This window comes from Sturnira hondurensis, unplaced genomic scaffold (genome assembly GCF_014824575.4).
Source record: "Sturnira hondurensis isolate 20B ecotype Veracruz unplaced genomic scaffold, ASM1482457v3 Scaffold0020579, whole genome shotgun sequence".
In the NCBI taxonomy this organism is placed as follows: domain Eukaryota; kingdom Metazoa; phylum Chordata; class Mammalia; order Chiroptera; family Phyllostomidae; genus Sturnira; species Sturnira hondurensis.
Window position 1 is genome coordinate 3,135,929 of NW_028093210.1, and position 23,872 is coordinate 3,159,800.

General features: G+C 41.1%; 1 protein-coding gene across 1 annotated transcript in view; it reads right to left on the reverse strand.

Moving 5' to 3' along the window:
• Positions 1-23,601, reverse strand: part of ADCY9 (adenylate cyclase 9) — a 152,070-nt gene extending 128,469 nt beyond the window's left edge. The window contains exons 1-2 of the mRNA XM_037029937.1: positions 23,028-23,601; positions 21,001-22,734 (exon numbers count right to left, since the gene is read on the reverse strand). Coding sequence (XP_036885832.1) covers positions 21,001-22,690 — 1,690 coding nt within the window. The 5' untranslated portion in view covers positions 22,691-22,734; positions 23,028-23,601. The remainder of the gene's footprint in view (positions 1-21,000; positions 22,735-23,027) is intronic.
• Positions 23,602-23,872: the final 271 nt, after the last annotated feature.

Here is a 23,872-nt window from a genome sequence, read left to right on the forward strand (position 1 = left end):
ACTGTAATGACATTTTACTCATCCTGAACTCATACCTAGCAACCTCACTTATTCAGAATATAGTTGGCAACTAAAAATTGCACAGAGACCAAATTCTTAATCCTTTTAATGAAACTACCTTCATGGGGTTAACAAATTTTAATATGTGTTTGGGCTTTTTTGTTTTGTTTTGGAATAAGTTGGAATCCAGGGGCAAAGCTAGTACAAGAAAGCATACTAATAGCTACATAAGCTGATAGCAAGAGAGCAAAACAAAAAAATATTTTAAAACATGAGTACTGAAAGAAACAGAGCAATCTCAGTTTATTTAAAAGAAAGCAAAAATTCCTGTTTTTATAGGGTAGTTGTATCAGTAAAAGCCAAATAACAGGCAATACGAATAACTGAGTCATCAAGAAAATTAGATTCTCACATTGGTCTGGCCTCTACACAGCTGCACACTGACTCCTGCTCCAGCCACACGCAACCCTACACACTCACTGCAACCTATACACATGTAGGGCACCAACATCAGCCTTACTCCAGTTTCTGACTGAGAAAAGGGAAAAGCCGCCAAGGCCGGATGTGGCACACCCCTGGAAGCCTGACTCAGAAAATCATAAGATGGAGGCATCGGTAAACACCTACTTGCCTCCCGGCTCACCTCCTCGCACAACCACAGCAAAAACTACAACTAAACTACAAAACAACTATCATCCGGAACTATCAGAAAATCAAGCTGTACGTAAGTCGGACAACCAAGAAATTAAAGAAATCACAACCATCTAGTTGGATACAAGGGGCAGAGATGCAGACACGTGGGACAGGCGATCCCACACCCAAGTGTGGTGGATAAAAATCAGGAGGGATACCACAGGAGCAAGGGAATCCCAGTCCCGTACAAGACTACCCAACCCAGGATACCAGCACCAGGAAACTAAGTCCCTATAACTTCTGGTTGTAAAAACCAAGGGGGTTGAGGCAGTAGAAGAAACTGCGGGATTCTCAGGCATCTCCTCTTAAGGGCCCCACAACAGACTTAAGACATACATAGACTCACTTTCTCTGGGCTCCAGCACCAGGGCAGCAGCTGGAAGGGCATCAGTGGCATATGGGGAGAACTGAAGTGTCTGGCATCAGGGTAAGTGCCAATGGACAGCATCCTCCCAGACAAAATTCCATAGGCCAGGCAGTGGCCACTGTCCCTCTTCTGAGCCCTCCCCAACACAGAGCCACAGAGCAGTAACAACATATCTGAGGCTACATCAAACTGGTTTACACAGGTTGCTCCACCCTGGCGATCACCTAAGGCTCTACCCATCCAACTTATAGTGCTCTTTTCTACAATAGACCATGCTACTAAGACAAGGAGTCCAAGCAGCTCTACCTAATACATAGGAAAAAACACAGGGAGGCTGCCAAAATGAGGACACAAAAACCATGGCCCAAATAAAAGAACACAACAAAACTCCAGGAAAAGAACTAAACAAAATGGAGATAAGCAATCTATCAGATGCAGTGTTCAAAACACTGGTTATTGGGATGCTCAAGGAACTTGGGTATTTCAACAGCATAAAAAAAAGACCTGGGCAGAAATAAAAATTACATTAAGTGAAATAAATATTTATAGGGAATTGACAGTGGAACAGATGAAGCCGAGAGTCAAATCAATGATTTGGAAAATAAGGAAGAAAAAACATTCAATCAGAACAGCAAGTAGAAAAAAGAATCCACAGAAGTGAGAATAAGGTAAGGAGCCTCTGGGACAACTTCAAACATACCAACATTCAAATCATAGGGGTACGTACCTGAGGAGAAGAGAAAGAATATAAAACTAAAAACTTATTTGAAAAAATAATTAAAGAAAACTTCCTTAATTTGGCGAAGGAAATAGCCATAGAACTCTAGGAAGCACAGAGTCCCAAACAAGTTGTCCCAAAGAGGATCACACCAAGGCACATCATAGTTAAAATGCCAAAGGTTAAAGACAGAGAATCTTAGAAGCAACAAGAGAAAAGCAGAGTTACCTTAAAAGGAGTTCCCATAAGATTGTCAGCTGATTTCTCAAAAGAAACTCTGCAGGCTAGAAGAGACTGGAAAGAAGTATTCAAAGTGTGAAAAGCAAGGGCCTACAAACTAGATAATTCTATCCTGACTGAAAAAAGGGAAAAGCCGCCAAGGCCGGATGGCGCCAAGCTGCCAAAGCTATCACTTAGAACTGAAGGACAGATAAAGTGCTTCCCAGACAAGGCAAAGCTAAAGGAGTTAATCATCACCAAGCTGTTATTATCATATGAACTGTTAAAGGAACTTATTTAAGAAAAAGATCAAAACTATGAACATTAGCCCTGGCTGGTGTAGCTCAGTGGATTGAGCTCGGGCCTGCAAGCCGTATGATCGCGGTTCGATTCCCAGTCAGGGCACATGCCTGGGTTGCAGGCCAGTTCCCAGCAGGAAATGCATGAGAGGCAACCATACATTGATGTTTCTCTCCTTCTCTCCTTCCCTTCCTCTCTAAAGATAAATAAATAAAATCTTTAAAAAAAACTATAAACATTAAAATGGCAATAAATTCACAACTATCAACAACTGATTCTAAAACAACAAACTAAGCAAAGCAGGAACATAACCATAGATATGGAGATCATTTGGAGGGTTATTAGTCGAGAGGGGGAAGGAGGAGAATAGGGGAAAATGTGCAGGGTGTAAGAAGTACAAATTGGTAGGTACAGAATAGACAGTGGGATGTTAAGAACACTATAGGAAATGAACTAGAGCCAAAGAACTTATATGCATGACCCATGCACATAAACTAAGCAGGGGATTGCTGGAAATATTGGGGTACCAGGTGGAGGGGGCAACGGAGGAAAATGGGAACAAGTATAATACCATAATCAATAAAATATAGAACTTCCACCAAGATAGAGGTATAGGTGGAAACACTGTGCCTTCTTCCACAACCAAGTTTGAATACAACAAAGGTTTAGTAAACAAAGATGCAGCCAAAGAACAGAAAACTGAACTATACAGAAGTCCGATGAAAACAAACCTTTCTATCGGGACCAGTAAGAGGGGCGGAGCCAGCAGCGGAGCAGGGTAGGGCAGGAAGGATCCCCCAAGCCCAGGTACCCAGGCAGTTCCGCATTGGGCTGACCCAGTGAGGGTTCAGGGCAGTGGGCTGGCTGCAGTCACACATTCGCGTGTAGATAAACCAGCAAAGGAGTGAGCAGTGAGATGGACCACGCAGCCCCAGGGACAGGAGGAGGCAGAGGGGACCGCCATTGATTTCCTTTGACCCCGCCACCACATACAGAGTCACAACCCAGCAACTGAGTTGCCCGGCCCTGGTGAACACCTAGGGCTCCCCTCCTCATACGTAACAGGCACAAACAGACCAAAACATGGCTCAAGAAGAACTCAAAGCCCCAGAGCCGATAACTCTAAGTGACCGAGAACTAGCAAACCTCTCAGATGCACAGTTTAAAACACTGGTAATCAGGATGCTCACAGAACTGGTTGATTTTAGTCACAAATTAGAGGAACATACAAAGGCTAAACTAATTGAAATGAAGGGAAATGCACAGGAAACCAATAGTGATGGAAAGGAAACTGGGGCTCAAATCAATGGAGTGGACCAGAAGGAAGAACGAAACATCCAACCAGAAAAGAATAAAGAAACAAGAATTCAACAAAATGAGGAGAGGCTTAGGAACCTCCAGGACATCTTTAAACGCTCCAACATCCGAATTATAGGGGTACCAGAAGGGGAAGAGGAACAACCACAAGTGGAAAACTCATTTGAACAAATAATAAAGGAGAACTTCCCCAGTCTGGCAAAGGAAATAGACTTCCAGGAAATCCAGGAAGCTCAGAGAGTCACAAAGAAGTTGAACCCAAGAAGGAACACACCAAGGCACATCATAATTACATTGGCCAAGATTAAAATGAAGGAGAGAATTCTAGAAGCAGCAAGAGATAAGGGGACAGTCACCTACAAAGGAGTTCCCATCAGACTGTCAGTGGATTTCTCATAAGAGACCTTACAGGCAAGAAGGGGCTGGAAGGAAGTATTCCAAGTCATGAAATCCAAAGACCTACAGCCAAGATTGCTTTATCCAGCCAAGTTTTCATTTAGAATGGAAGGACAGATAAAGTGCTTCTCAGATAAGATAAAATTCAAGGAGTTCATCATCACCAAGCCCTTATTATAGGAAATGTTAAAGGGACTTATCTAAGAAAGAGAAGATGAAAAATATGCACAGTGAAAGGACAGCAAACTCACAGTTATTAACAACCACACCTAAAACAAAAGCAAACCAAGAGGACAGCTAGATCAGGAGTGGAACCATAGAAATGAAGAACACATGGAGGGTTAGCAACAGGGGAATGGGAGGAGAAGAAGGGGGAAGAAGGTACAGAAAATAGCATAGACAGTAGGTAGAAAATAGATAGGGGGAAGGCAAGAATAGTAGGGGAAATATAGAATCTAAAGAACTTGAGACACCTGGTCATAAACTAAAGGAGGGGAATGGTGGGGGAGGGGGTGTGCAGGGTGGAGGAGAATGAAGGGGGGGAATAGAACAACTGTAATGGTATAATCAATAAAATATATATATATATATTTTAAATATTTTTATTTATTTATTTATCTTTAGAGGGGAAGGAGAGAGAGGGAGAGAAACATCAATGTATGGTTGCTTTTTGTGCATCCCCTGCTGGGAGTTGGCCTGCAGGGAACCGGCCTGCAACCCAGGAATGTGTCCTGACTGGGAATTGAACCCGGATCCTCTGGTTCACAGGCCTGTGCTCAATCCACTGAGCTACACCAGCCAGGTAAAATATATTTTTAATAAAGGAAAAAATTAATAAAAAGTGAAAAATAAATAAATAAAATATATTTTTTAAAAAGAAACACTAAAAGAAGAGAATTAAATTGTATTTGGCATATTCATTTTTTATGAAGGTAAAAAAGTGTTTTATACATTTCAGAAATGTAAAACCAAATGTTTAAGCTGATTAAAACAGGAAAATGTTTGACTGACTAAAAAGGAAAATCCTCATCTCTCGAAAACTCAACCATCAGCTGGCTTGCTATGCTATATTTGATACTTATATCTAACAACATATCAAATGAGGATGGTTTCATATTCTCTCATATGCTGCCCCTAAAGTCATCTATTACTAATCTAAGAGGAAGGGAAAGGATCAAAGAATTTAATATTTAATCAACCTGGATCAAGATTAGACAAGAGGATAGCTGTTTAAAACATAACTAAACCAATTATGTGATTTATGAATAAATTACAAGTCAGTATTAAATCTCATTTAATTATGCCTTTCAGGAAAACTAAACACTGATGAAAATGAAATGCTAAATTTTAGTCAAGGTATGTTATTAAATAATAAAAGATTTTCTATCAGTTCAACTTATTCAAACAATCAGCTTGATTCTTAATTTTTTTAAAAATCACTTTTCCAGCCCTGGCTGGTGTAGCTCAGTGGATTGAGCACGGGCCTGTGAAGCAAAGGATCGCGGTTCAATTCCCAGTCAGGGCACATGCCTGGGTTGCAGGCTGGTTCCCTGCAGGCCAATTTCCAGAAGGGGATGCAGGAAAGGCAACCATACATTGATGTTTCTCTCCCTCTCTCCTTCCCCTCTAGAGATAAATAAATATTTTAAAAAATCACTTTTCCATAAACTGATGAATAAAATGTAGTCTATTCATACAATGGAACATTATACAACCATAAAAAGGGTGAGGTACTGACACATGCTACAATGTGGATGAACCTTGAAAGCAATATGGTAAGTGAAAGAAGCTAGTCACAATAGGCTGCATATTGTGTAACTCCATTTATATGAAATGTATAGAATGGATAAATCTATAAAGACATAAAGTAAATTAGTGGTTGCCTGGGGATGAAAGGTTTAGGGAGAAATAGGGAATGACTTTTTTTCTAAGGTGATAAAAATGTTCTAAAATTGATTGTGGTGATGGTTGCAACTACCGGAAAATATACTAAAAATCACTGAATAGTATACTTTGAATTGCATGAGTGAACTATGAGCTATGCGAATTACATCTCAAAAAAGCTGTTATTTAAAATTAAAAGAAAAGCTTAAAATCATCTACTCTAAGAATCTTGTTCATATTCCTTGTTCATGAAAGTTCCACACACCATAAGCAAAGCTGCTGGAAGGAACAGAAACCTTAGTGCAAACTGGAACATTGCCAGAGGAGTATATGAAATTGGTAACTTAATAGGTACTAAATAAAGAAACATCATGACTAGAGCTATGATAGCAAACGTTTCCATCTGAACTTCAAATGGCAGAGGGACAAAGTTGATATCTTAGAATCACCAGCTTTAAAAGTATTCATAATCATGACTTCCTTCAGGAGCCAGAAAGAACAGAATTAATTTATTTATTTCAGCTGAGAAATTCTCTATAAAATGTGTGTTAGACATGAGAAAAGTCCTGTGAAATTTTTTTCTTTGCATGGTAGTTCTAAAAGTTTTTAACATTCTGCAATTACAGAATCAGGGACTTCAGTTCTTAGAAAACATGACTCCAACAGACTGTGAAAGACAGTTTTTCTAAGAAAAGCTACAGTTTCACAAGTTGGGTCTTTGTTGAGGTGAAATTCACTCTCAGGTCAGATGACATATGTACCCAATGACAGCACTGTCTTTCAGAATATAATAGAGTGTTTTTCCTATTCTACTTTGTTTTACCAGCCATGCATATGACAGCAAATGTTATATTACTTTCCGTGAGCTGCTTTGCTGTTCATAACAAAGGATAAGAAACAATTCAAATCTTTTATAAACCCTTTATAATTAAATTCAAGGGTTTCTGTTTATCATTGGTGACCTCTAATTTCTAATTACAAGATCTAAGGGAGACTTTCCAGGTGCATTAATTTTTGAACTACTAGTGTCACACTAAATATATGATAATTATTGATATATAGCACCCCGACACACTAGATAGTCAGCAGATCCAAGAACCCACCATCAGGAGCAAGTGAGCCTTTTGTTAATGAAATAATCAGTAAGAACATTATTAATCCAACATTTACTCTGTTCTACTACTGAAAAACTTGCCAACATAGTAAAATCCATTTTATTTGCAACTAACCTTCCAATCTCTCTCTCCAAAATAATGTTCAAACAAGAGTTGAAGCACATTTTTTAAAAATTTAATCACTTTGCCCTGGCCAGGTGGTTCAGTTGGTTGAAGCCTTGTCCTAGTACACCAAAGGGTTGCAGGTTTGATCCCTGGTTAGGGTATATACATAGAATGCAGGTTGGATCCCCAGTCAGGGTGCATGCGGGAGGTGGCCAATAAATATGTCTCTCTCTCCTCTTCCTCTCTCTCTAAAATCAACGAAGCATATACTTGGGTGAGGATTTTAAAATATGTATATATATATTTAATCACTTTGCCTTTTCTCTGAGCCATTTCTAAAGTGATTCTCAAACTTTCCAAATCAAATGGAGTTCCTCTAATGAAACCCTGCTTTATACAACAAATGTGATTTTAAAAATCATGTGTAAATTATACTTCTTTTACTCAATCGAAGTAAAAATCCTTTGGCAATTTAAGAATCTCACACATGCCCTGCAATAGCAGCTCTGAGTTTCCATATGATACAGTCAACTAAATGAGGGTTCCTAGTTAAACAAATGGGCTGAGATGGGGGTAAAAGGCAGAAAAGTGTACTTGAACAACAATTAAAAAGAAAAAAACACACTTCTTCACATTAACAATGTACACTATTTTCCAATCATCTGAGAAGCTCAACTATGCTTAGAGAATGATGGGGAATTTAAAGCACATTCGCCATAATTCAAACTTTACATTTTACAAATATGAAGAAACTGAGAACCAGAGAGAATAAATTATTTCCCAAAAGTGCTTAACAAGTTAGTAAAGAAAACATCTTAAGGTGACAAGTTAATGTGAAGAAATTAATTTTTAAAAATAGTAAGATAATTCTATAACGGTGCTTTCCTTTCAGAAACATCCCCTGACCACCACACCATCTGGCTTTTAGACAGCTCATTTATAAAACAAAAACTAACATTAATAACCATAAGAATCATTTTCTGAAGGGGAAAAGAACTCTTTTATGAAGTTACAGAATGCAATGTACTCCACACTTTGAATATTAACCACCAAATAGGACAAAACTAACTGAATCAATGTGCTATAGACTTCTACTTAAAATGTCCAAGACTTAATGGTATATTGTATTTTAATATCCACATACAAGAAAATAAACTACGTGCATGTGGGTTTTCTTCCTCTGCAAACTAGATGGTAAAAACCTAATTTAATATTTCCCAAACAATTCAAACACAAATATAAATGATTCAAAAGCTGCTTTCATCAGCACATTTTTCTTGGAAGGAAAAACATGAACAGAATTTAATAGCATTACATAAAAATCCTGGAAATTATGCACAAAGACTATGCAGGAGCTTTGCCCCAAAAAGGGGTATGCTGGTTTTTCATGTGCATAAATAAATATCAAGTAAGAATTATAAGGATCTACAGAATTATTAAAGATGCAGTTCTTTTTTAAAATATATTTTGATTACACTATTACAACTGTCCCATTTTCTCCCCTTTATTCCCCTCTGTCCTGCACACCCCCTCCCACCCTCATTCCCCGCCTTTAGTTCATGTCCATGGGTAATATGTATAAGTCCTTTGGCTTCCACATTTCCTATACTACTCTTAACCTCCCTCTGTTTATCTTCTATCTACCATTTATGCTATTTATTCTCTGCACCTTTTCCTCCCTCCCTCCCCCCTCCACTGATAACCCTCCGTGTGATCTCCAGTTCTGTGATTCTGTTCCTGTTCTAGTTGCTTGCTTAGTTTGTTTTCATTTTGTTTTAGGTGTGGTTGTTAATTGTGAGTTTGCTGTCATTTTACTGTTCATATTTTTTATCTTCTTCTTAGATAAATCCCTTTAACATTTTATATAATAAGGGCTTGGTGATGATGACCTCCTTTAACTTGACCTTATCTGAGAAGCACTTTATCTGCCCTTCTATTCTAAATGATAGCTGTGCTAGATAGAGCCATCTTGGATGTAGGTCCTTGCCTTTCATGACTTGGAATACTTCTTTCCAGCCCCTTCCTGCCTGCAAGTTTTCTTTGGAGAAATCAGCTGACAGTCTTATGGGCATTCCTTTGTAGGTAACTGTCTCCTTTTCTCTTGCTGCTTTTAATATTCTCTCCTTATCTTTAATCTTGGCTAATGTAATTATGATGTGCTTTGGTGTATTCCTGCTTGGGTCCAACTTCTTTGGGACTCTCCGAGCTTCCTGAACTTCCTAGAAGTCTAATTCTCCTTCATTATTTGTTCAAATAAGTTTTCAATTTCTTGCTCTTCCTCTGGTACCCCTATGATTTGGACATTGGAATATTTAAAGATGTCCTGGAGGTTCCTAAGCCTCTCATTTTGTTTTGAATTCTTGTTTCTTCATTCTGTTCTGGTTGAACATTTCTTTCTTCCTTCTTATCCACACCATTGATTTGAGTTCCAGTTTCCTTCCTGTCACTGTTGGTTCCTGTATATTTTCCTTTATTTCACTTAGCATAGCCTTCATTTTTTCATCTAATTTGTGACTATATTCAGCGAATTCTGTGAGCATCCCAATTACCAGTGTTTTGAACTGTGCATCTAATAGGTTCGCTATCTCTTGTCACTTAGTTGTATTTTTTCTGGAGCTTTAATCTCTTCTTTCATTTGGGCCACTTTTTTTGTCTTGGCATGCCTGTTACATAGTGAGGGGCAGAGCCTTAGGTATTCACCAGGGTGGGGCAACCCCAGTTGCTGAGTTGTGACGCTGTATGTGGGGTAGGTGTTGAGAGGGAACAATGTCTCTTGCCCAGCTCTCTGCCAGTTTTCAGTCACTTCCTCTGCTTTCCACAGTCAAATTGGACCCTTCTGGTGCTGATTCCCAGGCGGGTATGAGTCCTCTCTGCCTAGCTGCCTGTCTCCACCCCTCCTACCAGTCTGGATGAATGTTTCTTCTTTAAGTCCTTGGTTGTCGGACTTCCATACAGTTCAATTTTCTATCAGTTCTGGTTGTTTTTTGTTTTTAAATTTGTTGTCCTTATTTTGGTTGTGCAAAGAGGCACAGTGTGTCTACCTATGCCTCCATCTTGGCCAGAAGTTCCTCAAGATAAATACAGTTCTTGAAATCTCTATTTTAAAAAGCTTAAAAATGTTTGCCTAAACTAAGACATTCAAACTATATTTCCTAGGCCCTAAACAAACACTTTGGTTCTCAATCATGTGAGTTCCAGCCCTACCTCACAACCTTCACTGCAGTGCCCTTGGATCCTTTGGTTCCGAGACTATCCATTCTCCCACACCCATGGGCCTATATTCCACATTTTCAGACACTGAATTTGCAGCTTTCTCTATCTCCTTCCCTAGATCTTTTCAAGGCCCAACCCACAGCCTCTAATTAATAAACCTCTCAACTATTCCTAAAACCAATTTTCTGCTCTCTACCTTCTGGTTTGTTCTGTGTAGATGTCTGGGGTGTGGTTTTACATACAACAGAGTGCCCACATACAGAGCTCAAGTGGTTATTTATAATATTCATTCATTCACTCATGCATTCATCTACCCCACAAATATCATTGAGCATCTACTACACGTTAGGCCACATTCCTGATGTTAGGAAAACTGTTGTAAATAAAACATGCAAAAATTCCTGCTCTCAAGACACATTCTAGTGGAGTGGAGACAGATCGTAAACAAAAATAACTAAGTCAAATGCATATTATCCAAGATAGGAAGAAGATAGGCGGGGCAATCATTCTAGGAAGCACTACACAGAGCAAGATCCTTATGAAGGAAATTCCTGGAGTTAGGCCTTCTAAAACGTTCCACAGCTGTCCTAAGGAATGGGGCTTGCTGGGCTGAGGCAGCCATAAAATGACACAGAGGGATGGCATGTGTGAGGGTCACCTTTTGTTTGCTTTGCTTATGTCTGTAACACTATGCATTCCAACACTTGGTCCCTTAGCAGTGGTAGAAGTATATGGACTCATTTAACTAATCAAGATCCCAGCTTGAAAGGTAAACACTAAAAATTACACTTGCAACTACACAGAAATGGCATAGGGACATGCAATTAAACAAACATGCTTTTAATTTTAAACAAAAACACTGAAAGGCTTATCCTAAAGCATTTGTTAGCAGCAAAACTACAATTAATGACATCTGAAAAGTTCTCAACATATTCACATTCTCTTATAGCACTAACTCCTAAAAAGCTTAAACACATTTCAAATGCAAAGAGTGTTTTGAAGGCAGAACACAGAAGAACCTAGTGTTGCCTCCACATGCCCAAAATGTGCAATTGTGTAAAGTTTCAGTTTCAGCAAGGAGTTTTGTTTTGTTTTTAATCCTTATTAGAGGACATTTTTTCATTGCTTTTTAGAGAGAGGAAGGGAGAGAGAGAAATATTGATCAAACAAGACTGACTGCCTCCTTTATATGCCCAGAAAAGTGATCATATGCACCTGAACAGGGTACGGAACCTGCAATCCAGGCATGTGCCCTGACTGGGAATCAAACCCATGACCTTTCATTTAAAGGACAACACTCCAACCAACCGAGCCACACCACAAGTGAGTTGCTTTAAATAGTCTATCCATGACCAGTTACAGTCACCAGACAGATTTTTATTTTTTAATTTTAAGAATTACGGCTCAGATGGCAGACTGCCATCTAGCCTACTTAGTCAGATGATCAGAAAGGGTTGAAAATTATGTAAACAAAATGTCTATTAGAGTAAGAATTAATGAGATTTTAACACCTATAATTTTCAACTCCTCAAAAATGTTATTAAATGAGTAAGAAAGTTATCAAAGACTATCAGGCTATATGAAAAGGACTCAGGGATCAATCTGAAGGGCCTCCCATGGGTCTAAGATGGAACGTATTGATCATCAAATATATATAGATATATAGAGAGATATAGAGATATAGAGATATATAAAGAGAGAGAGAGAGAGAGATGAGGTCTGTCCTGAAAAAGTCCAGCCAGTGTTAATATAACTGAAAGGTTGGGCTGGAATGTGCATGGGTGAACAATCACGACTTCACTGTACTAATCAGGGGTAGTGGACACTGTTGAGGGAGCATGTATACCATGTGGCTGTCATATTCAAAATGACTGAGCAAGTAGAGTAACAAATCTGCATCAAATTTTGCATTAAGCTTGAACATTCCTCTATGGAAATTATGCAGATGATTCAGAAGGCCACAACAGGCAACTGGGGATTGGCAGCTTCATCACGACAACACACCCACTCATGCATCACCTCTCCAGTGCAGAGTTTTTTTGAGAAACATCGAATCACCCAGGTGACTCAGCCCCACTATAGCCCAGATTTGGTGCTGTGCAGCTTCTGGATTTTCCCAAAACTAAAAACACCTTTGAAAGGGAAGAAATTTCAGACCTCAGTGAGATTCAGGAAAATACGACAGGACAGCTGATAGTGATTAGGAGAACTGTGTGAGGTCCCAAGGTGCCCACTATGAAGGGGACCGAGGAATCATTGTCCTATGTACAATATTTCTTGCATCTTCTTCAATAAATGTCTCTATTTTTCATATTACACATCATATGTATATATGTATGTATGTATGTGTATGTATGTGTATGTAATGGAGTAAAATATACCAAAAGCTAAAAATCCAAAAGTTTATACTGAGTATTGAAAAATTCACTGGTCACCTTTAGAGGATGTTAAGAAACCGACTCAACCTGACAACTGGTATATAATAGGAAAGAACGAAGCAAATAAAATATAAACTTTTAAACATACACAGTTCCCATGATCCTAAGATTTCACAATGGTTAAGATTACAATGTGCATGAAAACACTCTAAACTGGGAAGAGCTAAACAGAGGGATAGTTGTTTCTGCTGTTTCTGCTGTTGTTGCTGTTAAGAAAATTGTCCCCCACTTTCAGTAACACTAGCTCATGAATCTAATCTCAAGGATGACAATGTGTCAAGTACCTTTCTAAGTACTTAACATTGTTTTCTCCTTTCATCCTGACAACAATCCTATGTAATGGGAAATAGTGTTTTCTGATACTCCTTTGGGTTTAAATATGATAGTTGCCCCTTATCCTCAGGAAATACATTCCAATTCCCCAGTGGATGTCTGAAACCTAGAGTAGTACCAAACCTTATATACAGTTGACACTTGAACAACAAGGATTTAAATTGCATTGGTCCACTTACATGTTGATCTTTTTCAATTAAACCCTGAAGTTCAAATCCATGTTCAAAGGTCAACTTCACGGTTGGGAATCCACATAGGCAGAGGGCTACCTGTAGTTATTCATGGATTTTTGACTGGAAAGGAGGTCAGTACCCCTAACCCCCAAGTTGTTCAAGGGTCAACTACATATAATAAGTCCTTGCTTAACATCATGGATAAATTCTGGGACTATAGGCAAAATAACATACGTTGAAACCAATTTTGCCACAGGCTAACTGGTATCAACAAGTTAAGTTTCTATGGCATAAAAGATGTTGAACAAAATGACATTACTCAAGAAACTGCTGTATTATATGTTTTTTTCTATACATCTTAAGCCTATGATAAAGTTTAATTTACATATTAGACACAGTAAGCGAGTAACAGTAACTAATAATACAGTAGAAAAATTCCAACAATATACTGTAATAAAAATTATGTGAATAGTTTGGGAGCCACTATTAAGTAAAATAAGGGTTACTGGAACACAAACACTATGATGTAGCAACCCCTGATAACCAACGCAACTACTAAGTAACTAACATGTGGATAGTTACATAGCATGGATATGCTGGACAAAGGGATGATTCACATCCCGAGTAAGACATCTCTCCCAGTAAGAGATTTCATCATGCTACTCAAAAGAGCACACAATTTGAAACTTATAAATTGTTCATTGCTCGAATTTTCCATTTAATATTTTTGGACTGTAGGTGACCATAGATAACAGAAATCATAGAAAGCAAAACCATGGATAATGAGGGACTACTGTACTGGCTCCACCACTTAGCAGCTCTTTCTAGCTGTATGACCCTCCCAAATTACTTGACATCTGTGCTTCAGTTCCTAGTGTATAAAATGGAAATGATAAGTGCCCTTACCTCCTAGCCCTATTTGTAATATGATAAGTAAGTCTAGTGCATATTTGTTTAGGTGATTATTTGATTAATGCCTATGTTCCCTTCTAGGCTGTATGCTCCAAGAAGCCAGGGGACTCTATCTCCAGAGCCTTTCTAGGCCTAGCAAATAGTGGAAACTCGTTTGATACTTGTGGAATAAATAAATTAATTTACAGTATAATACAGTAGAGCTGGATAGATGTTCTAAGTTCAAAACTCTGCCAAAATCTCCAGAATTTCAAAGCTAAAGATTTCCCTATAATTCTTCAACTATCAAGGGGGCAACATTATGTTAAGTACCTCTAAGCCCTGGGACCAGAAGCAGCCCAAGAACAATACTGCCTGGATTCCCTGGGGTTTTCAGTAAAGAAGCTGCCAAATTTGGCAGCTACAATTTATCTAGGGCAAGCTATCAGTGCTTTGTATTTTGGACACTTGCCCTTTTTAATTCAAGAAACTGACACAATCACAGTCCCTGGTGTGTTCTGAGTTTCAGTCCCAAATTATACACGATGTGTACCAAATACAGTGTAGGAAAAAAGAAATACCCTTGAGAGCAGTACAAAATGTGACTCACCAGCTAGAAGAGTTGATTATTGAACAGCTGTTGTAATCGAATCACTAGGCTAATGTAAGTGCTTTACTTGAATCATCACCTCATTCAATTCTCCCAATAACCTCTGACAGAGGTACTATCATTCCGGGGGAGAGTCCCTATGTAGTTTGTCTAAGGTTCTCAGAGAATTAGGAATTAAATCCAAATGTATCAGAAACCAAATTCCATGTACCCAACCACTAAACTATACTGCTAAAGGGTGAGCCCTGCAAAAATAAATTAAAAGAACAAAGTTGATGGTCTTCATCATGAACCCTAAACACCAGCAACAAAGACTTGGCAGAATCACAAAGGATTTTTTTTTTAGAAAATGTAAATGTATGAAGTAAAGTTACTTGCTACGTCCACAATGTGAGGGGTCTTTCCTAATTTCAGTTTCAGTTGTTTCATCTACATGAGAATATGTGTTTGGAAAGCAGTTCTCAAGTTGTGGTCTGCAGACCCCAGGGGTCCCTGAGACCTCTGCAGACCATCAATGAAGTAAAAACTTTTCCCATAATAATGCTAAATGTTATTTGCTTTTTGCAGTGTTGACACTGGCACGTAAAACTAATCAAGGGTAAAACTGCTGGTGCATGAATCAAAGCAATGGCATCAAACTGTACTGGCCATTAACGTGTTCTTTACCACTGCACACTTGCAGAATAAAAAAATCAGTTTTATTTAAGAATGTCCTTTGCGGAAGCAGTAAGAATGAATAATAGTGTTAAATCTCTACCTTGAATGCATGTCTCCTTAATATTCTGTGTGACAAAGAGAAAACTTGCTTACAGCACTTTCACTGCACACCAAAGTACTGTGGTTGTCATGAAAAGCATCCATGCAACTTATTTGGACTGCATGCATAAGTAGCTGCTTTTTTGATAGAATATCATTTATAATTGACCTACAGACAAACTGTGGTCATTTAGACTTGAGTATTTGGCAGACTATTCCTGAAAAATGAACAAAATGAGCCTGTCACTACAAGGAAAACAACTGACAGTATTTGTTGCCAGTGATAAAATTCAAACTTTCAAGTGAAAACCAGAATTCTGGAAAATTCCTAAAACTCTGCCACTGTAAAGTTGACATCTTCCTAATATTAAAGTCCTTGCTTATGTTGACATTTAGAAGGTCTGTATAACTCAAAATACCTGTATTTTCCAATACATGATGTTACATAATTACACTTAGGTAAAGATTCATTCAGAAATCCAATGTGGTTTTTATAGCATACAAAGAAACTGACTAATAGGATTTCAGATGCATATTGCAAAGTAATCCTTAAGAAACTACCACTTGTTTAGTTCAGTACCAAAGAAAAATATCCAAAATTATCCTAAAAGGCTATTAAAATGCTCCTTCATTTTCCAACTACCTCTTCATCAAAGTCAAGCCCAATTTGCCACACATTCTTCAACATCCTGCAGCAATACCAAAGCAGTTAAGAAAATCTAGCTGTCATGCTTTAAAATGGTTAACATGATAAATTTTTACGTGTATTTTACCACAATTTTTTTAAAAATCCAGTCTTTGATTAATCCAGACATTAAAAAGATGTGCAGAAGTGTAAAATAATGTCACTCTTCTCACCAAATTTCTTTGTTTATGAAAATAAATTTTTTAATTTTTATTTCTTTATTTTTAGAGAGGGGAAGGAAGGGAGAAAGAGAGGGAGAGAAACATCAATGTGTGGTTGCCTCTCACATGCTCACTACTGGGGACCTGGCCCACAACCTAGGCATGTGCCCTGACAGGGAATCTAACTCGCAACACTTTAGTTCTCAGGCCACTGCTCAATCCACTGAGCCACAACAGCCAGGGCTGTTTATGAAAATATTTTTAATGTGGTTATTTTTAAAATAACATAAAAATATGTTATTTATAGTAAGACACAGGGGTACAATAGGCTTATTATTATGAAATGAATCGAGGAAAGATTTTTGAAACTTCTCAGTCTGTTTCAATTTCTAATAGGGTAAATATCAATAGATAATTTATATGAACACAAATTCTTTAGTTTCCATAATAATTTTTAGAAATATAAAGGGGTCCTATAACCAAAAAAGTCTGAGAAACACTGGCTTGTCGAAAAAGGCTCATAAGCCTGTCAGGGCTATTCCTGATCATCCCAGACCCAGGATTCCAACACCTTCTTAAATCTATCCTGTCCCAGCTTTCACACTCTGGTTCTGCTATTGCCACCACCACCATTGGAGGACTTGACCCTCCGGCCTGTTCCAAGGGAATGAGACTCCTTACTTCAGTAGAGCATGCTAGGCAGTTCCCTTCTCTCACCTCTTCTATAAAAACATGATTTATAGAAGAGGGATTCATTCCACGTGGGTGGAATGACTGAGTACTTTTGTTTTTTTATCTTCTTAATATTTAAGAGGGAAAAAATAAGATATCTGAAGGTATTCTCTGACAGTTTCACCTTCTGTCTTTGTGACTCTCTGCCTATTACAGGAAAAACCGACAGTTCAAAACAATACGCCTCATCTTTTTGTTTGTGGGCCAAAAAGGAACAGAACAGCCAATACCTTCTTGAGTACGGTGTTTTGTCCCTAATGGTGTAGAAAGGTCCTTTGCCCCATTACTCAAATCAGACTGTTTCTCCCAATCTTTAATAATAATTGTCCCTCATTTTTTGGATCATTTCCAAAATCCTGTTCTATGCTGAAAATTCAACCTCTCTCAGTGATTGGCCACACTATCTAAAATTACACACACACACACACACACACACACACATACACACAGAGTCCATATCCTCCTTCTTGTTTCATGTTTTCTCCTCAGAACTTAACATAAAACAAACTTTACATTTTACTTATTTGTTCACCGTCTCACTATGGTATTAGAATGGAAGCATCATAAGGCAGAAATTTTTGTCTGTTTTATTCACTGCCAAATCCCCAGCACCTGGAACTGTGCCCAGCACAAAATAAGTTATTTCATGAATGAATGAATGAACAAGCCCTGGGCCCTGGCCTGTCACATTCTGCAAGTCTATCCTGCATTCTCCATCCATACCATAGAAATTTCAAGGGCCTCTCACCCATTCTTGACTCCAAACTGTCCCCATATCAATTCCAGAAACTTGAAAGGCCATTTCCCATTCAAACCATCAAGCCCCTTGGCTCCCCTAGTCATCTGTTTAAATATGGCTCTAAACCCTATCAAGTTGATCTTACTACTCTCACATCTGTCCCACTGCCTCCATTACCATTGTTGTTACCTTGGTTCAAGCTACCATCAACCCTGCCTGGGATTTACTGACACAGCTCATTAATTTCCAGTGTCATACCCTTCCAACATAGCCCCTAGAACTAAAACAGTGAGCTTTCTAAAACTGCAAATCAGATCACCTAGGCCTCCGGCATAAGGCCTATCAGTGGCTCCCTAATACCTACAGGTTTGAATCCAAACTCCTTCCCATGAGACCCACCACCTTCTTTGTCCTAATGAATTACTTACAATTGCCCAACCCACCAAGAACCAACCCCAAGCCTTTGCCCATGCTAGTCCCACTGTACCAAATGTTCCTCTTCTATCTACCTGGAAAGCCATTGCTCAATCTCAAGATCCACCTGAAGTACAATATATGCACCTTCCTAAAGTGTTCCAGACTCTATACACTGTATGATATTCATAACTAAGCTCCTGGAGGTCAGGAACTCTCATGACTCCATCCGTGCATCCTCAGTGCCAGGTGTACTGCAGGGGCACAATAAAGATTTTCAAGGAGTGAGTGAATGTGCATAAATAATGAAAGTCCACCCTTCCACTAAGCCTGTTCAGGTAAATTAGAGTTGTAGCTTCCTTTCACACTGCCAGGCTAGTTCTGGAACCCCCAGTTTACTCTACCGATGTTCATTTCTACACAGCCCTCTACTAGTTATTTTTAACCCCATCATCAGAAAAGGGGATGAGAAGGAATGGCTAATGCCCAACAGTGTATAGAGCAAATATCTACCAAAAACCCAAAGACCAGCTAAAAGAAATCTTACATATATAATCTTAACCCCATGTATGAAAAGGGTCTTCTACATACCATGTGATCATCCCAATTTAGCAGATTTGTACAATGTCTGATAATTCAAAGTGTGCAATTTCAAAAAGGGGCAGGAAGTTATATAGGCATTCTCTATTAGTGGAGGCCTGTCCACAAAAGTTTTCAAAATAAGCTGAACATAGCAAAAATCATGGTCTCAGAGAAACAGTTAAAGGAAGGAATACTATATTAAGAAATCACTAGTTTAGTTGAGCCTTGTCTTTCCCTATCCTCCATCCAGTACTAAAACTTTTCTTTATAAATATACAGTGTACACAATTTAAAGAAAAAGTAAATTTATCAAGTTTATACTATTTGAGGTTAAAAAAAATCAACAAACCCATCCTAGCATTTTTCTTGTCTGCATCTAGAACTTTGGTCTGTAAACTGAAAATAAAATTACTCATAAATTAACAAAAATGAGTATTGCCAAAGAGTCAAAGACTTGGCAATTTCCAGACATAGTTAATGATTACATGTTTTTATTTTTGAAATTCAAGTAATACCCTGTTCAAAGTACCACTTAGAGAACTGCTATCATTGCCATACATAATTTAACATAGCACAGCACAACTCCATCCTCTGGAATCTGTCCCACTGTCCCTGAGGACAGAGCCTGCAACACTTGGACCCTACAGATGTCAATATGTCTAGCAGGATTACATCCAAACTGCACTCCATTGGCACCTTCAGAGTCAAGAGCAAGAGCCACTATCCTACAGGGAAAGACATTTGTCATAGCAGAATCTCTCAAGTGAACTGCAAAGTATAGTTTCTGGCCTCATCAATGTAGCATTTAAAACTCTCTAGGTAGAGGTAATTATCAGGTGAAAAATTTTTTCTACTACATCTATATTATTCAACTGCTAGCAGAATTATAAAGAAAAATCTGGAGAAGTACAAAGCACCCTCACCAGATAACCAGTGAGTAAATGATATGGGGAACTCTAATCATAAGCAAAGAAAATATCAGTTGACCTATTCAGGTCTTCAAACTCAACCACATACTGTACTGTCTGATGTGAACTGTTACTTCTCCTTCCGAGGATTCCCTTTCCTGGGGCTTTTCACTGTATAATTATGCAACATGTGAGCACCACGAAACATATAATATAGCTTTACAAATTTAGGCTTTTAAAAATCAATGTGATTTTCTCTACATACTTCCTAAACAGATGTTCCCCTCAATCAGGAAGATTTTAGTAAAACATAAGGACTGTTTTTTAAAAGTGTTAGTTATTTAGAATCCTTACTTTTAGTCTCACTTACTTAAACATCACTTCCTAGTCCTCAAAGATTTGTGTCCTATATGAAAATAAGAAAAATGAAATAAAAGCAGCTCAATGAAAATATTAAGAATAGCACTAAGGAGCTTAAGACTGGGACAAGGGACCAGATACTAATCTGAGGGTCTGGGGGTAGGGGATCTAAACACTGCTTTGGGTACATTGCTCACTTTCAAATTATCTGGCATCTCCAGAAGTTCAAGATTCTAAAATGCTACCGCCTATATAATACAAATAGCATGATAAGAAAGCATCATTAAATAAAACTGGAAGATGAAAATGCAAAATTTTTTTAAAAAGACCTAGGCAAAGGCAAAGTACACCTAGGGGTATATGAGTCATGAGTGTCCCTAATTCTCAGAGTCCTACAGGGCTGAGCTGATTTCTTTGTTCCAGCAAAAGGAGGCCTAGACAGGAAAAAGGTTTTAGTCTTCACATTGTTAGAAAAGAGCATAGAGAAAGGTTTGATGAGAGTTAAGGGTAACCAAATGAAATGCAAAAGCAATTTCTGAAAGTGCTTTAAAGTTGTTACTGCAGCACTTCTGTACCCTGACATCCATCATACCTGCCCCCAGAATTTCATACACATTAACAGCCAACTGGCAAGGAAATGCACTTTCAAAGTTCTCCTTCCTTCTAAAGGTCTAATCTAGGTCAGCGCTGCCATAGTATGAACAGATGTGTGATACTTGACTCATTGGAGGAAAAGTCCCACTGGCCCTGAGATGCCCCCAAAGTAAGGTATCCTGAGACAACACCTGATCTGCCTCCAGATACAGACACTGGAAAGAGATTGTTTTGTTTTGTTTTTTTAATACAAACAAGATTGGGAAGGGAGGTGACTAGACAAAGAAACGCACGTACCTTTCAACTGGTCAACAACACTCTGGCCAAGGCGTTCAGTAACTCTCCCATCCTCCATTTCATACCGATCATCTAGGTATTTTGCAGTGGCTTCAGAAATGTGAACCTTGCCAGCCACTCCCAACTGCTCCATGAGATTGGCCAGGTTCACGTCATTGGACCACACATCGAATTTAAACCTCCTCATGCCTAAGATGCCACACAAGACAGTCCCCGTGTGAACGCCGACACGCATGTTCACCATCTCTTTCTTCTCCTGGCAGAAGTGCTCGATGGCTCTTATCATGCCCAAGCCCATTTCGATGCAGCAGTAGGCATGGTCAGCCCGGGGCTCAGGGCACCCTGCCACACAGTAGTAACAATCTCCCAGTGTGCTGATTTTCTCACACTTAGTCTCTTCACACAACCGGTCGAAGCGACCAAACAGATCATTGAGGAGACCCACCAGGGCGTGAGCAGACTTGTTGGCACTCATCTTGGTGAAGCCCACAATGTCTGCAAATAAAATACTGACCTCTTCAATCTGCTGCATCTTAAATGGGCGGAATGCTATAGGGGCTTTCTGTATGGAAGACTTTTTCTTCCTGTTCTTGGGGCTGGAGGTGGCATGCTTTTTCACAGAATTCTCGCTCTCCTCATCCCCCTGTTTCATCAAGTCATCAGCTATGATTCTTGGCATCACAGAATGAATCATTCTCTCTTTCAGGGCTTTTTCCACTTCCAGATCCTTTCCGTGCATAATTGACTGTCCCACCTTGAGGAAGGTGCTCCTGGATCTCACCTGGGACATGATAAATAGGTGGATCCCAATGGCATGAATGCAGACATGGAGCAGGGCTCGGCTCAGCAGCTCCCAGTGTGAAGGCCCTGCTCCAGGAGAGGGGAAACAGTCTTCATCTCGGAAATGATAGCCAAAGGTCTCAAAAAGAACAGAATAGGCCACTCCCAAAAACAAGCTCAAGTACAAAGGTAAGTGCATGACGGTGTAAAGCAAAAAGAGCACTTCAATGCACATGGAAAAGCTCCCCACTTGAGATAAGCAAGTGTCTCTGGACTTAGCTGTGGGAGTATGATTGGAGCTGTCAACACGTCCTGAGAGAGGTGTCAGAACCTGAAACTGGGCAGCCAAGGTCAGGGCGAACACCAGGAGGGTGAAAACCAGAGAGGTCCACACATAATGTCGGGCATACAGCTTTGTGAAAGTAAAGAGAAAAAAGCCCACACACACCACGAGGAAGCACAGAGCCGGGGCTACCATGACAAACAGTTTGGATCTCATGTGAATACCAAAATAGATGCTCCAGAGCAGGCAGGCAAAGCCGATATAGAAGAGCGCGTACCGGAAGCGGCGCTGGGTTTGCGGGAAGCAGCGCTCTAGGCAAGCCTCCTCCAGGTTCACTGAGTCGAACTTGGGATCCCACCACCGACTGGAGGCCCGCTCGAACAGCTGAGGCAGTTTCTTCTGCCTGCGCAGACGGCCCCTGGCGCCCACTCTCCGAGGGACGCCTCCTGAGTCCCCGGAGCTGCTACAACTGGAGGAGATGCTGTACTTGCAGTGTTTGGGGTGGTTGTTGGACGACAGCTGCTTGGGGTTGATTTTGACCCTCACGCTGCTGCTGTCTCCGCTGGAGTCACAACTCACCTCCGTGCTGTGGTGCTGCAACAGCTGCTGGTGGGGTGGGGAAGCCATGTTGCGGCGGGCCGGGAGCCACACCAGGCCAGGATCACCGCTACCTGTCAGCGAAACAAGCTGAGTTAGGCTGGTGTTTATTCCCACCCAGGTACACGCACCTGAAGACCACGAGCTCTATCCATTTTCTAAGTGGCGGACCCAGTGGTCCGCCTGCAAAGGCACCATATGCTCACAAAACTGTGGTAATGTCTTATCAGCGCTTCCAAAGTCCCACCTCGAGGCCGACCCCAACCACCCGAGACGTGCCCGCAGTGCCCAGGGTCCGCAAGGCGGCGGCCACAGAGTACACGGCGCCGCCCAAGCCCGCGGCGCGTCCCCTCGAATACACACTCGCCTGCTGCGCCCACCGCGGCGGCGGTGGAGGGGAGTCCTCTCAGAGCACTCTCACGCCGCTGGCCGCTCCGGCAAACGCGGCTCTCGCGGCGGTGGCGGTGGGCCCCTCATGCTGCGCAGAACGGCGCCTCCACTGCGTCAGGCCGCCGGCCGGACCCCGCTGTCCCGCCCCGCGGGAGGCGGGCAGTGAGTTTGCGGAGCCCGCGGCGCTGCGGCCGCCGCCGTCGGCGCAACCCGTCTAGAGAGGCCTGCTCCCAGCTACGCCCGCCCGCTCCCGGTCGCCAGCGTAGACCCAACGGGCGGGGATGCCCAGGCCAGGGAGCCGCCCGGTACCAAACTCAGGGCGCTGGCCCCTCAGCCGGCGGCCCGTGCGCGGCACTGCCGCAGAGCCCGCTCCCGCGACGCCGGCTCCGGACGCCCGCCCGGAGCAGCCTTCCAAGCTAGAGAAGCCGCCGTGGCCACCACTGAGGCCACCGCCGAGCCCTACGGTGCTGCTGCCTCATGTCTGAGAAGACGCGGCCTCGGCCACCACCCCCGGCCCCCTCACCCGCCCGCTGTCACTGACAGACTCGCGCCCGCACCGCCCCTCGCCCAGCCACAGCGCGCACGCGCGGCCCGCGCACGCCGCCGCCTCCAGCCTCGAATACGCGCACGGTGCGCGCGCCGGGCTGACGGGGCTGACGAGGCTGGGCTGACAGTGCTACGGGCGGGGGCGGGCGCGCGCTGCAGCTCCGCCCTCCGCCCCGGGGCAGCGCCGCGCCCGGGTGGCCGGCTGCTAACAGTGCGGTGCGGCAGAGGCGGGTCTGGGCCGCGAGACTGGCTGGGGAAGTACCTCTGCTTGCGGTT